General features: G+C 38.2%; 1 protein-coding gene across 1 annotated transcript in view; it reads right to left on the reverse strand.

Moving 5' to 3' along the window:
• Positions 1–3,693: 3,693 nt before the first annotated feature.
• The window catches only part of LOC106878005 (arginase-1-like), a 33,928-nt gene continuing 22,393 nt past the window's right edge, over positions 3,694–15,228 (reverse strand). Inside the window, exon 9 of the mRNA XM_089362856.1 lies at positions 3,694–4,989. Coding sequence (XP_089218982.1) covers positions 4,853–4,989 — 137 coding nt within the window. The 3' untranslated portion in view covers positions 3,694–4,852. The remainder of the gene's footprint in view (positions 4,990–15,228) is intronic.

Genomic DNA, 15,228 nt, shown 5'->3' on the forward strand with positions numbered 1-15,228 from the left:
ATATATATATATATATGTGGGGGGCGGGGTATGTGTATATGTTTGTGTGCACCTAGAAATTTCCCCTCCGAGGCACAAGTCCAGGCAAGGTTATTCATGGAAGATCAACAGTCACCCATGCATACAAGCCCCCCCCCCCCACCTTGCCACACCACATGTTATCTAAGGGAAAGGCAAAGGGGCTGATACAGCTTGGAACCAGTGACATCGGAACTCATTTCTACAGCTGAGTGAACAGAAGAACTTGAAATAAAGTGTCTTGCTCAAGAATACAACACACAGCCCAATCTGGGAATCGAACTCACTACCTCATGATTGTGAGCCCGATGCTCTAACCACTGAGCCATGCACCTTCACACACACGTGTGTGTGTGTGTGCATGTTGGTATATTTCTTGCATACTTATATATTATATCTTGCCCTCATAATGTATGCACCGAGATCCCAATTGATATCTGATATCCCTGACTTGAATTGAACATGTATCTGCCATATTCCCCTCTCTTTTCACATTCTCTCCTTAATTTTACTTTGAGAAAAAAATTCAGGCAATGCTTTCTGTTCTTCCATCATTTTCTCGTAACCCTTTTGAATGTACCTCTACCACCACAATATAATCTACTGCTACCACCACAATATAATGTATAACTTCATTATAGTGATTGTTAAAACCAAAGCTCAAATGAATCCTGAGAAGAAAAAATTATTACATTGAGACACACACACATTTGTACATACCTCTACAATTTACTTATATTTTATTATTATTATTATTATTATTATTTGTTTAGAAGTTATATTTCATTTTGATTATTCGAAACTGAAAACCAGACAAAATGTGTAAGAAATTTGTTATTTTCATAATAAAAATTCCGGTAATATAAATGCATTTGTTGTTTAATCCTAGGACAGGTCTGTGTTGTCCTATGATCAAAGTGAGAGTTGGGTGTCTGGTATTGATGATCAATTGTGTCTGTCCCTTGTTAATACACCCAAGGCTCACTAGTTTACTCTCTCTCTCTCTCTCTCTCTCTCGCAACTTTTGGACCTTACCAAGAAACTGGCCATATTCTTAGCACCATTATTTGTAGTATGTTCTGTTATACCAGTTGGTGCCTATTTTCGGCCAGTAACAATGTCTGTTTGTCACAGACACACTGAAACTGTAGTGAAAGGGAAGAAGTGGTCAGCACTTTAACCACTGAATTGACAAAAGCCATTTTTGGTCATTTCAAGAATGAGAAAAACAAAAAGAAAATTGCTGCAACCTTTTAATTTATTCTCCATTTTCTTTTTTTTTTCAAATCTTTTTTGTTAAATAACTGGATTCTGTCTTTTATAATGATTTAAGGCTGGTTTCTACTCAGCCTTTCGATTGACTTTCTGGGGGGTAAGAGTTGAATGCTGTGCAGGCTTCCCTACCTTTTCCACCTGTATGAAGGGATTATTGGTAATTTACCATATTATACGGTTTTGTTCATTTCTGACCTTTGACTGATTTTTTTTTCAAATTTTTTATTTGTTGCCAAAAAAAAGAGTGGGTACAATGACAAGAGAACAAACAAACATTAGCATTTTCTAGAAAATCTTTGCATCGAAAGGACCAAATATGATCCCAGTTTGTCAGAATTCTCTGAATCAATATTGGTCAGATATCAGACACCAGTTACAATTGTTGAGGCATTCTGCAGCAGTCTGTCAGAATTAGGTTCTTCCTTAAATAATTAGAAATTGTTAAATTTGTTCTTCTCATTGCCACTAGAAAACAACCCACCAAGTCTTGACTTTGGTCTCCAGACATTTTAAATGATTAAACCAATGCAGCAGATAGCAAGCTAGAAAGACGAAAACTGATTATGAATGAAAAACCTGAAAGTTTGTACCTCGAGGTACAAAAAAACCTTCAGAAAAAAAAATGAAGAGAAAAATAAAAGAATAAAAATATGGGGGGGAAAATGATTAAAAAAGATTATGACAGAAGTCTTTCTTATAAATACTGCTTGCTACCAGCAATTCGACATAGGAAATACCTCATCCTTAACAGTCAATTACTTGAGGCCATCAAAATTATTGAATAAAGGGAAATAATTCTTAAAATAAGGGGAAGTAACTCTTGACAAAGCTGGTTTCTCTTTTAATCGACTGAATTCTATAAAACAGGTCTTACAAGACCTGTTTTAGCGAATTTTTATAAAGGTTTTCTAGAATATAGGCCGATAGGAATACAGTAATCTCTTGACTATCGTGGGTGTTACATTCCACCCATTCCGCACCCCATCCGCGAAGTAGAAACAGTATTGTACTGTATATATATATTTTTAGAATTTGTATATATTTATTTTATTATAAATGTAAAACAACAGCACGGATGAATCGACGTGGGCTTAAATAACAAACCGCGACACACACCAGGTCCCCATGCACATAACATATAAATGTGTATATGTGCCTATATATTGTTGCTGAAAAATCAACATAAAAATTAGCTCTCGTATATTTGTCAACTGCATGGATATATTAAAGTAATTAACAGGGTACACAGTTTTAGAGATACATTACAGACGATCTTACCAATCGGTTTCACGCAAGATATTAGATCCCTCGACGGTTATCTAACACACGAGCTCTTTAATGAAAAACAGGTACGGAAAAGAATGCTGAATGCTTTAAATATTACTCGAGGTGAGGAATTGCGATGTCCGGCTTGAAGGGTGTTATAATAAAAATGTAGCAAAATAACAGGAGACAAGAGAATTAGATATCAACAGTTATGTCCCTTGCTCTTTCATAGAAACTTTGTAAGAGTTTCCTTAGCATAGAGAATCTATTAATAGGTCGGTCCACACCTGACACAGAATGCTAATGCAGAGGCAACATCACATTTCCTCTGACCAGCTTCAGCAACACAGAAGCAGCTGTATATGAGGAGGGGTGACGACAAATGATTCCAACGTGTAATCAAACATGCAAATAAATGTCGGCACTGCAGAAGAACCTTTCAGAAACAGATTTAACAACCAAAAATCCTGCATTAATATTCAGGAGGGACGCAATATTACAGCGCTGGCTAAGCATGTGTGGTCGTTGAAGGAATGAGCCATTGATTACAATATAAATTGGGAAATGTTTGAAAAGTGACAGCCTTATTTTTACAAAAGCAGAAATTGCAGATACATGGATATTTACCTTAACTACAGGAGCGAGATCTCTAGCCTGTGTCCACATGAAAGAAAATACGTGATGGCTTATACGTAGATCCCCCCCCCCCTGCCACGGTTATGATCCACGATCTCCACCATCGGTGCAGATGGACCAATATGTATCACAATACATTCAGTTTTCTTTAAATGGAGTGCAAAGAACATAACTGTTGATAAATCATTGCTTCGGTTCGTCTTTTCCGCAGCAACCGCGAACCGGATGTGGAACTTTCATAGCTGAAGTTAAAGAAGGCAGACGCCGGTTTTTATTTCTATACCTGCCATTTCTAAAGAACATAAGCACCGGACAATCATCCAATTATCTAATATCCGGTAGGAAAACTATGGGTAAGATTGGCTGCAATGGATCTATAATACCGTATACATAGAGTAACATACGAACACACACACAGACGCGCGCGCACACACACACACACACACACACACACACACAGAAGCTGAAGGCAACCCCAACTGAACAACAACAACACAATGGCTGTCAACATTTTTATTTATCTCATGAAAATAAGGTTTAACAAGAACAAAAGTTAATTTCTGTATATATGTATATATTTATGCAAAATATTGCATCTGTCGATTTATTAATTTGTAATCCCTACAAACACATACATACACACACACACACACACGCAGGGGATTATGCAATGAGGTTTATTACATAATTTCCCGTCTCTTTGTCTCTCATTTAATTTCATATTACGCTCTGCAATCGACAAACGCTTTATTCTGAAGCAGGTGCGTACTCTAACCTCAAGTTATTACTGTCGCTATGCCAAAGCAAAATAGTAATATATATATATATATATATATATATATATATATATATATATATATATATATACACGCACCTTAACAGGAAAGATCAATTCGATGAAACAGTATTTTCTTCAATTTTACCTTCAACTTTTGGGGTCTTTCAAATTTTATATTGATTTATATTTACCGGTACAGGTAATCACCGGTTTCCTTGGATACTCGATTTTATCCACTTCTAGTCTTAATTAAAGAGGCTCATTACATGCAGTGGTGGTGGTGGTAGGGAATTAATAAACTTCCTGGCTAGAATAGTTGAAGCTCACCACTTTTACTCTTTTCCTTTCTCTGCAAGCGTGGACCTTAGGAAGATATCACTATTTACCTGTTTTAATTAAGGTGTAACCTGAAGACCCGGGAGAATATATAGCGTCCTCTTACGACTATAGCAAACGTTCACACACCTACCTGTATGATTCGAATCTCTTAATGAAGTACTTTTGCAGCTATACCATAACAGATGGCATAACACCCATTCGTCGGGTTTATTGATATATGTATGTATATATATTCATACATGTATGTGTGTGTGTATGCATGTATGTATGTAGAACACAGTAAAAAATACAAGAGTCTAGTATTAAATAGATTGTATAAGAAAAAACCCCACATAATTATCTAAATGAATCATCGTGAATAATTAAAATAGAGCAATTCATAGTTGAAGCTGGACATTGTGTGAGAGGCGGGATTGAGAATATAGTGGCTGTTAGAAGGGGAGGGATGGAGAGAGATTAATGGCTATTAGAGGGGGAGTATAGCGGCTGTGAGTTGTAATGGATCCACCGGATTATTCAAACGAAGGTTTAGGTGACACCTTAAGACAAGTTTCCCATCCGTTTTTTGCCAAAATAATGTTCAATGACCAGGACTGTATTGTCGGTTGTCGTCTTGGCATCCGTCTCTGTTCCAAGTTCTGGATTCAGTTCAACCACATCCAGCACAGTCATTCGACCTGAAACATAAACAACACATATTTATATCCGCGTGTGTGTGTGTGTGTGCATGTTTGCTTCTATGCTTGTGCATTCAAGTATAGTTATATATGTATATATATATATATGTGTGTGTGTGTGTATTAATATTATCTCAGTTTTAAAAAATATTGACAATGTAAGTATGTTAATAGTTACCATGGGTAGCAAAAATCACACAAAAAGCCCCAGGATATCACACCCATTTTATAGGTAGAGATACCAAGTTGAAGAGATGCATTTTGAGCAGATATGAATAATAACAATAAATGGAGCAATGCGTTTTGCTCCATTTATTGTTATTATTCATATAAATATATGTATGTGTGTGTATATATATATATATATATATATATGTGTGTGTGTGTGTGTGTGTGTGTGTGTGTGTGTGTGTGTGTGTGTGTGTATATATATATATATACACACACACACACACACACACACACATATATATATATATATATATATATATATATATATATATATATATATATATATATCTATAACAAAGTGTAGTCTTTGTTGTGTTGTGTAGGCCCGTGTGCCTTAATGACCCCAAGAGACCACCAGCTCCTTCCTTCCTATGCTGAACAAGTCAAAATGGAAGGGCCGTATGGATCACCTCTTCCCACAATCAAAAGTGAGTTTGCAGAGAGCGAACACCACCGACCTGGAACAAAATCAAAGTTATAGAATTATTGATGACGAACAGAACGTGGGAGATGAAGGATATGTGTGTGTGTGTGTGTGTGTGTGTGTGTACGCAGAAGCCGAAATGCTATAAGTTTAGCAGCAAGAGAAAAAAAGCCACAAAGAATCACCAGGAGAAACGTAACATTTCATATAAAATATCATAAAATAATTTTTGGTGTTAATTTTTCTGTATGAGAAAGTCGCAAAGAAAGTGTGAAGCATTTAGTTTAAGGGACTCTGATGAAAGAGAGGAATTATGACGAAAGGAATGAATTGACTTGAAAGAGTGATAAGAAGGAGAAAAACAATGAGCTGGAAGAGAGTTGCAAAGGGCGGCAGTCGGAAAGGAAAAGGCTACAACTGTAGAAAGACTTCCTTCTTCGCGGAAGTGTAACAGTATTTGGATGAAGACGATGTGAGATTCGAGTCAAGTGAGATGGCACAAAGTGATGTGGAACTGAGAGAGAAAGTTCATTCGAGCACTTTCTGTAGCATTAACGATAGATTGAACTTAGACTGATGATGTCGATGTGACAAGAGTTGCAGAGTTGGAGCATGAGAGTGACCAATCATATTAGAGACTCGCTCCTGAACCCGGCCGAGGAGATGCAAGTCTGCCTTTGTATCAGCTATCTGTCCAAATGTTTCATTGTCCTCTATTGCGTTTTTGTTCCATTTTTATATTTATATATATATATATGTGTGTGTGTGTGTGTGTGTGTGTGTGTGTATGTATGCATGTATGTATATATGTATATTACAGATAAAGAGCATGGAAAAGAAAAAGAGAGTGAGAGAGAAGGAGGGAGAGACTGTAATATTCAATTTAAAAATGCATTTTAGCAAACACTAAATGGAATTAGAATGTAAAGGTTATTTATTGAGATTCCATTATTCCGTAATGAGGTTGGCAGGAATGAAGTTTGATATTGTTGCCTTTTGTCGTTGCAGATATTCTAAGGCTGAGGGAAATGGAGATTGGCTTTCAAATAGCACCACAGCCAATAATCACGGGCAATTAGATGTGACATTCTGCGAGGCCATTCGAAAATCTGTTGTTTGCTGATTATGTCATTATTAAAATACATTTGTAAATGGCTTTCCATTGGATGCGGTCGATAAAGATCCATGCATCTGAGAGAGAACCATGGTTCGTGCACTTACGAGCTGGAAGCTTTCAAACGACCGACAATTGATATATCTTAACAACAAACACTATTTCATGTCCCAATACTGACATAAAAACTACACACATAAAATAATAATAATAATAAAACGTCATCATTGCGCTTCGGCTAAAAAAGAAACCCTTTCTAAAGTTGTTTTGGATTTCTGGCAGACTGCATTTGTACATTAATGTGCAATGAATCTCTACAGCGTGGCCAATAACGATCGTCTTAATACTGTTTAAGTGCTTCGATTAAAGAAGTTTTTGATTTCAAGGACTTTCGATTGTTTATGGCCAGTTCATAGAAGGAAAACATTCAGCTATATGAAGACTATCTGCATCTCTAGTCACTACACGTCTCCAGATAACCAAAGCCAACGAAGGGGTCTCAACGGATTTGTCTGATTCGCTAGAAATAGCAGTGAAAACACCTTCAAATCTTTGTCTACCGGTTTTAAAAAAGAATATGCTGTGCTTCGACACATGTGCAATCTGAAGAATAATGCTGGAATAGAATGCCTTTTAATCATAAGCTTGCTTGATCAGGGCTGACCTGGAGTTGAACAACAATAACAACTAAAGTTGTTACAGTTCTTCATGACAAGTGTGAAATTTAGTGCTTGGTTGGGTTCACGGTTAATTTCCTGGGAGGCTACAACACTCAGGTGGTCAAGATGGCTGCTAATCATTCTGTCAATTCGCCTCCTTATACACATTTTACGTATTGTAAAGAATTTCAAAAATAAACGAATCTTGTCTTGGCGTTCTTTATTTTGGGAAACGCTCCTTTTCCGTCTTAAAAACGAACGAAGGGATTGGATAACAACATCCAGCGTTGTGCCGAACAGATCTTCAAAGTCAGTTTTGGCAGCGTTGGCTGGCAACGGGCCGATCTGTTTGTTGGATTCGGTGGCCTTGGTCTCCGTTCTGCAGTGAACCTGGCTCTGCTGGCTTAACTTTCCTCGCGCTCCTCCGGCCACACTCTCATCGGTGAGGTGCCCCACGAGGTGGCCGAATCAAATGTCGCCAAGGAACAAGAGTTAGCTCTAGCCGATTATACAACTGGGGGGGGGGGGCTGTCCATGAGAATATGATGTCCAACACAATTGGGACGACATCAGATGCAAGTCCATCTTGGTGTGGCCAGAGGCATTACTTGACCAGCACCGACGTGCCTGCCTCCGTTCCGCCTTGCAGCTAAATAGCGGTCCATGGTTCAATTCAGTGCATTCCTCATCTGCCGGTACCCTTCTACATGACGAGTGCATCCGTACTGGAGAGGCCTACGTCTCGGTCACCGCGTGTGTCATCCGCACAAATATCGCTGTGGAACAGCAGTAGACGAATTTGGCTTGCATCCATTATCCTGCAGTGTTAGCGCCGACACACCGCTCTCAAGGACATATTCATAAGGGGCCTTGACGCAGCTGGTTTCCCGTCTCAACTTGAACCGGCGAGTCTCGACTGCGGGGACGATGAGCGCCCCGACGTAATGGCCCTCTTCTCATTCGAGAGAGGCGGATCTCTGGTCTGGGACGCGACGTGCAGCGACACGTTCTCCGGCTTCAACTATACTGCATCGGCTACAAACCCGGATGTCGCCGCCCTCAATGCGAAGGAGAGAAGAGTCAATAAATGCAGGGGTCTGACCGGCTGCTATCTGTTCGTGTCGGTCGCTTTTGAAACGTCAAGTGTTCTAGGGTCCTGTACTATCGATTTCCTCCACAAAATAGGGATAGCGACGGAACATCGAAGAAATTAGCACCACGAGGCCGAGTGGTTGTTGCAGCGAGTGTCGCAAGCCATTCTCTGTGGCAGCATCACCGCCATCATTACCGCTGGTGCGGCTGAGCATACCATTTGTTCCGGGGAGATGCGATCCATTGCCCCTCCCACTCCATCTGTCCCACCACCACGCCTTTTTTCTTTCCTTTCTTTTCCTTTCTCATCTCTCTTTCTTCCTGTTTCTTTCTATTAAAATTTGATTCTATAATATCGGTTTTGAAAACTTACAATATGGCGTAATTGTAATGACAAAATATCAGTTCGTATTTTTTTTTATACAATTGCGAAAATTTCGGGATTTAACTATGAATAAAAGTAATAAAACTTATCTTCGAATTAATTGAACGTCCCAACACTAAAAGTCTGACAGGTTTTTTGTATGTTTATTGTAGTGCAATGAATAAATTGATGTTTATTTCAGTGCAAAGGGAAGGTTCTTTCGCGTATACGGTTTTCGTTTCCCACGCAAAGTATATATGTGTTACAATGAAGACAAACAACAGGAACCTTAATATTGTGGGAAGGTCGACTAGTTAGAAAAAGCAGCCAAGTTCCTTCAACTCAGCCAGAATTATACATCATAATGTTGATTGTTATGGCGACTGATAGCCTAGTCTATTCGAGAATAAATATTTTATACTCCCTGGCTTGCTAGTCCCAGTCAAACCATCTAACCCATGCCACCATGGAAAATGGACGTTAAATGATGCTGCTGCTGCTGCTGCTGATGATGATGATGATGATGGTGATGTAATCTTCAGCCACTGTGACATGCCGAATTAAGGTCACTCCCAGGGCGCTATGGCTTTATAAGTTAACAATTTAACTGCACAGAAAATTAATTTCCAAAAATAATTTTAACTTAATTCAACTGCTTTAATGCATTCCACATTTTTCGTATAAAACGGGTTTCAAATTTGTGCATTAAAATATGCAAAGTTTTATGGAAGTTCTTTCTGGGTTCAGCCTCTCAGTGTGACACGTTGGGCAAGTGTTTTCCACCATAGCCTCCAAAGACCGACCAAAGTCTTGTGAGCGGGTCTGGTAGACGGAAACTGAAAGAAGCCCGTCGTATATATGTCTGTTTGTGCGTGTGTGCGTGCGTGCGTGCGTGCGTGTATATGTGTGTGTGTGTGTGTCTTTGTGTCTGTGTTTGTCCCCCACCCCTGCTTGACAACAGGTGTTGGTGTGTTTACATCCCCTGTAACTTAGCTGTTCGGCAAAAGAGACAAGCTTAAAAAACATTAGTACTGGGATCCATTCATTCAACAAAAGATTCTTTAAGCCGGGGCCCCAGTATGGCCACAGTCTAATGACTGAAACAAGTAAAAAATAATGGTTTGTATGCATTTATTACAGACTCTAGAAACTGTTTGAAAGTCTGTAGATTGTTGTTGTCGGTCTTTTAGTTAAATTGTCTTTGCATGGAATTATCATACCCAGAGATGTTGGTGAACCCTCCGAAAGATGACGTAACGAGGATGTTATCGCCATTCAAAACCACCACGTGCAGATTTCTTCATTAAATCCCCAGTATAACTAGATTTCTAAATATGGCATAAACGCCTACGTGAACAGAATTCGACTCCTCAGCATTGTCTGACTTGTTATGGTTGATGCAATGAACATGAAAAGGAAGTCACGCCAAATAGTTTGGTTGAAAGTTCTAGATACTTCTGTTAACGATTACAAAATGTTGGCGAATTTATCCCCAGACAGAACCATCTGCTGTCTACACGGAACTTTGTCGTTCTATATCACGAGATGGTCTCTCACTCTCTTTGAACTCTTCCTTGCTTAACATGCTCGTGTCTTATTCGACAAGACATACCTGTCCTGTGGTATAATGGCGAATCATGTACACATTGCTTACATACAGTAGTCTTCTTCTCCTTATTTTGCCTTCAATAACTATGAAATTCTTCCATATAATTATCCAGCATGTTGTATGACAAAAGACTTCGTTATCTCATGAATGTCCTTCCATTAAATTCAAATATTTTATACGCCTACAACACGCCACCGACCAGATGTTACTTGCTAATAATAATAAACTGGAGCGGATTTCCAGTAAAAACTGTGCCTTTTAAATGAATCAAATTAGTCATAAGAAAAAAAAACACAAACATATATGTATGAATGATCAGAAGCAAAGAAATTTTGAACATTATATATCCTATATTAAAACATTACCTCTAAAATTAATTTCTTTTTAAATAAACAAGTTTTTATTATAACTATTTGGGTACAAGTTAAAAACCAGCACACAGCGGGTTTGTTTCTCTAAAATCAGTTATGGAATTGCTAACATCTGATATAGAGCTATTAGGTTCTGAGGTGCCATGTTTGAGAAACTTCACTATCGAGAATAAGTATTCCTCCAACCGCATGCAAAGCAATCGTTATGGTAGTGTTAATATACTTAATGCTGGGGGTATCAAATATTAAACTAAAAGTAATTATGAAGTGGAGATCATGTTTTAGTTTATTGAGGTCACCCTTGTTAGAGAGAGCAATAGAGAAAGTTACACAGACGGCGTTTTAGTATAGATTATATAATGTTAAAAAACTCTTTGCTTCTGATCATCTATACATATACGTTCACTGTCTGACATACGCATACATACAGAAACATACGCACATAAAAATAAATGTAAAACATATAATACTATATATATATGTGTGTATATATGTATATATATATATATATATATATATATATATATATATATATATATGTGTGTGTGTGTGTGTGTGTGTGTGTGTGTGTGTGTGTGTGTGTGTGTGTGTGTGTGTGTGTGTGTGTGTGTGTGTGTGTGTGTGTGTGCGCGTGTGTGTGTGTGTGTGTGTGTGTGTACATATGCAGAGAGATACAATAGAAATGTATACTACACAATCAAAAATTCCCTTGTAGAAAGGAAAACGAAACAAGTTTGTTCAACGAATCTCATTATTATTAGCTTTCATTGAAAAGATAAAAGATGTTCACCGGCCCAAATCAGAGAATAATATATAAATAGACAGACAGACAGTTACATCGTTGATGTTATGGTGGATAATAAATGTTTGTTGAATTAATTTCGTATATAGTAGTGGTGGTGGTGGTGGTGGTGGTGGTGGTGGTGGTGGTGGTGGTGGTGGTGGTGGTGGTGGTGGCATGCATTTGTGCGTTATTGGCGGTTTATCTTTTTACGTTGTTGGAGTGAAAAGATTAAAGATATTTCCGCTGATCCCACCTGTTTATATTTGTTTACACCGGAATAGAGTGGATTTGTGCTGTGGTGCATTCTATGAAGACATCAATGAAAAGTTCTGCCCAAACAGTTGTGTTCATTTTTAAACCCGATTTGTGTTCTTTTTTATATCTACGTTGTACAAAGAACCAACCTTGAGTCGGATCTACGGTTTGAAGTGGATTTAGTACTAATATATCTACATATCTACAGTATCTTACCTTTACGGTTGTTTTATCTCACTATGAACCCTATGTTATTGTTGTACGTAGCCATTACTGGCGTCCTACATGTTGATCTGCCTAGATTCTATCAAATCCTACAACAAAACTGTAGCATAGCAAAGCAGTCGAATTACTTCGCTCCAGCGCAGCAGTACACTGGTGCTGCGTTCCTCCGCTCTTTAAAAGCTAGTGGCGGAGGAATACAAATGTAACAAGAGGTAAGTAAAGAGTTGGGCTTCACCAGTTTAGGAAATATATTTAGATGTGTGCACGTAAGACGGTTTGAAACGTATAAATGCATGTTTTACATAAAGGTAACGATAACAATCAGAAGGTAATACTTTTGGTTAGCAAACATAATTTATTCCTTGCTCACACATGAAGTACCTGGCACAACAGAGATAAGCGTACAAGACAACAGGGTGTATGAGACACGAGTTAATTCCTTAATAGACATCAAGGTAGTTAGCTCCGGTACTTGGATGCAGATCTAAAATATCCAATAAGTTTTGAAGTGATAGCGAGGCGAGGTAGAAATTCCATGTCGAGTTAGACGAGCCATAAGCTTGTAGATAGATTAGTGTCTACATTTGAATGAGATAATGCAAAACGGTGACGAAAAAGAACCAGGTGTTAACGTTCCAACATTTCGACAACCACTGGATAAACGCTCTTGAAAAGCGCGCGCTGTTACTCTGAGCGGAAGTCTTCATGTTTTGAGAAAGAAGACAGAAAGGAAGATTTAAAAATAAAAGGTGTATGAAAGTGAAATGGTATGAAAAGAGACGGCTGAAAGTTGTAAGGAAAGTTAGATTGTTGTTGACGGGGTACGGAAATAGAGAGAAAACATTCCAGCCAATAAAGATGTCACTAGAATAGAACGGGATGAAAGGAAAGGAATTGTATAGAAATAAATAAATGGTAAATTTGAGAGAGAAATATAATTAGAGTACAGAAAATAGGTACCTGATAAATATATACAATGGAATAAAATATAAGTGAAGTAAAATGGTCAGAAAATTCAGCAGATAATCCCAAGTTCCTTTGTCGACGTTAAGAGAAAAAAAAAACAGATACGAGTGTTTACGAATATTTTCTGACTTCTGCGAAATGTTTTTGAGCAACATTGAATCTGCTGGATAACCTTAATAACTAAATTCAAGTTCAAAAAAAAAAAAAAAAGAAAAAAAAATTGATATTTTTAGAGAACTCATTTAAAAAGTCGAAGAATTTCAACGAAATTCCATTTTTAAAGCTATTGTGTCTGTAAAGCTATCTAGTCTGTATTTTCCTCGGAAAAACCTCATTTTGGTGACATTGCGAAATTAACTCATTGACAAGAAATGTTAAGATGAAAAATCTTTTCTGACTGGCACACATAAGCCGAGTTATCAGATCTTTCAGGATATAATCTGGAAAATTCTACACCCGTCCAGCAGAATATTTGAAAATTTGTAACATTGCAGCCACCATATTTAGCTCTGACAGGTCAACTTCACTTTGACATAGCTAATACAATTATGGTCTGTCATTACACACACCCACACCCACACATATTTGTCGTACCTCTCACTGCTCCCCTACAAATACATTTCCTCCCCCTCCTCCTCCTCCTCCTCCTCTTTCTGCTTCTTTTCACACGTGTCTTACAAGCTTTTCTTTCTACTTTTACACACCTTCCCTAATTTCAAATATAGTCCACCGATACAAAACTTTGCGCCGTTTCTAGTTCACCTGACACACAAATCATCTTCCTTTCATCTCTCCCCCCCCCCCTTCCTCCCTCTCTCGCTCCTTCTTTCCCTTCTTGCTTCTTTTCTTTTCTTCCTTTGTGTTTTTCTCTCTCTCTCTCTCTTCTAAATTTTTCTTCTTTTTAATTTTCCTCTCTCTCTCCTTTCGTGTCCCTCCCCTTCTCCTTCTTTTCCCTCTCTCCATTTCCTTCTCTTTCTTTCAGTCTCCACCCCCACCTCCTTTGTGTCTGTTACTCTATCTTTTCCTTCCATATTAATGATCAGACATCGTAATATATTTAAAGATGACAAAATCAATGATCGTGAGCTTCGTTGTGGCCAACTTTTACAAAGCCTAATATATTTAAGCAAAGAAATAGATTTGATTTGAACGGGGTTATCCAGTAGACGGGAACGTCGAAGAGATGGAGAGGAAAGAATTCGCGTGAAAGAAAGTGAAAAAGAGAAAGAACGAAAATTAAGAAACTAAATTCATCAAAACTGTTATTATCCGGTTTACCTCCTTCCCACTCCCCCCTTTCCCTATGTATGTGTGTATGTATGTATGCATGTATGTATGTATGTATGAGGGCATATGGTGTAGTGGTTTGGGTGTTGCGCTCAAGATCGCGAGATCGAAGTATCGATTCCCGGATCAGGGCGAACTCGTTGTGTTCTTAAGCGAAACCCTTCATTTCACGTTGCTCTGCAATCACTTCGACACCTGATGCGTGGCACATTCTCTAGAACAATACTATGTGCAAAACCAAATAGATGACACCCTAGACATAACACCAACAGGAACTTCTAACTTGTTGTCTCTTGAGATCTCTGGACAAGGGACTTGGAGTCAGCTTGTACAAATACAAAGCAAGAGTCAAACATATGATAACAATAACAAGAGAACTCAGAGAGCGCAAACCTCCGCCAGAGCAATACCAACGTCCTCTCAACGATTAGCCAGAGATGATCTTTATAATGAGAATATCTGAAATAAACTCGACTGCTCTCACAAACGAGAATACTGAAAATGAACCCGACCGCTCTCAAAAATTAAGTAAAAAAAAAAAAAGAAAAAAGAATCCAGAATCCTTGTCCAGTACCTGATCAATTCCAAAATCTAATCAGTTCGTGCCAGTCACGAGGCCAAACATCCCTGAAAGTTTCATCCGAATCCATCCAGTGGTTCTTGAGATATCTTGTCCACGGACAAACAAACAAACAAACAAACGCGACTGAAACAATACCTCCGTCTTCGCTAAGGCGGAGGTAATAATAATTATGATGATGATGATGATGATGATGATGGTGATGGTGATGATGATGATGATGATGATGATTTATTAACCACAAGGGTTTACATTAAGAACAACATTATGGACAGTAC

This window comes from Octopus bimaculoides, chromosome 14 (genome assembly GCF_046866305.1).
Source record: "Octopus bimaculoides isolate indiv1 chromosome 14, ASM4686630v1, whole genome shotgun sequence".
Taxonomy (NCBI): Eukaryota; Metazoa; Mollusca; class Cephalopoda; order Octopoda; family Octopodidae; genus Octopus; species Octopus bimaculoides.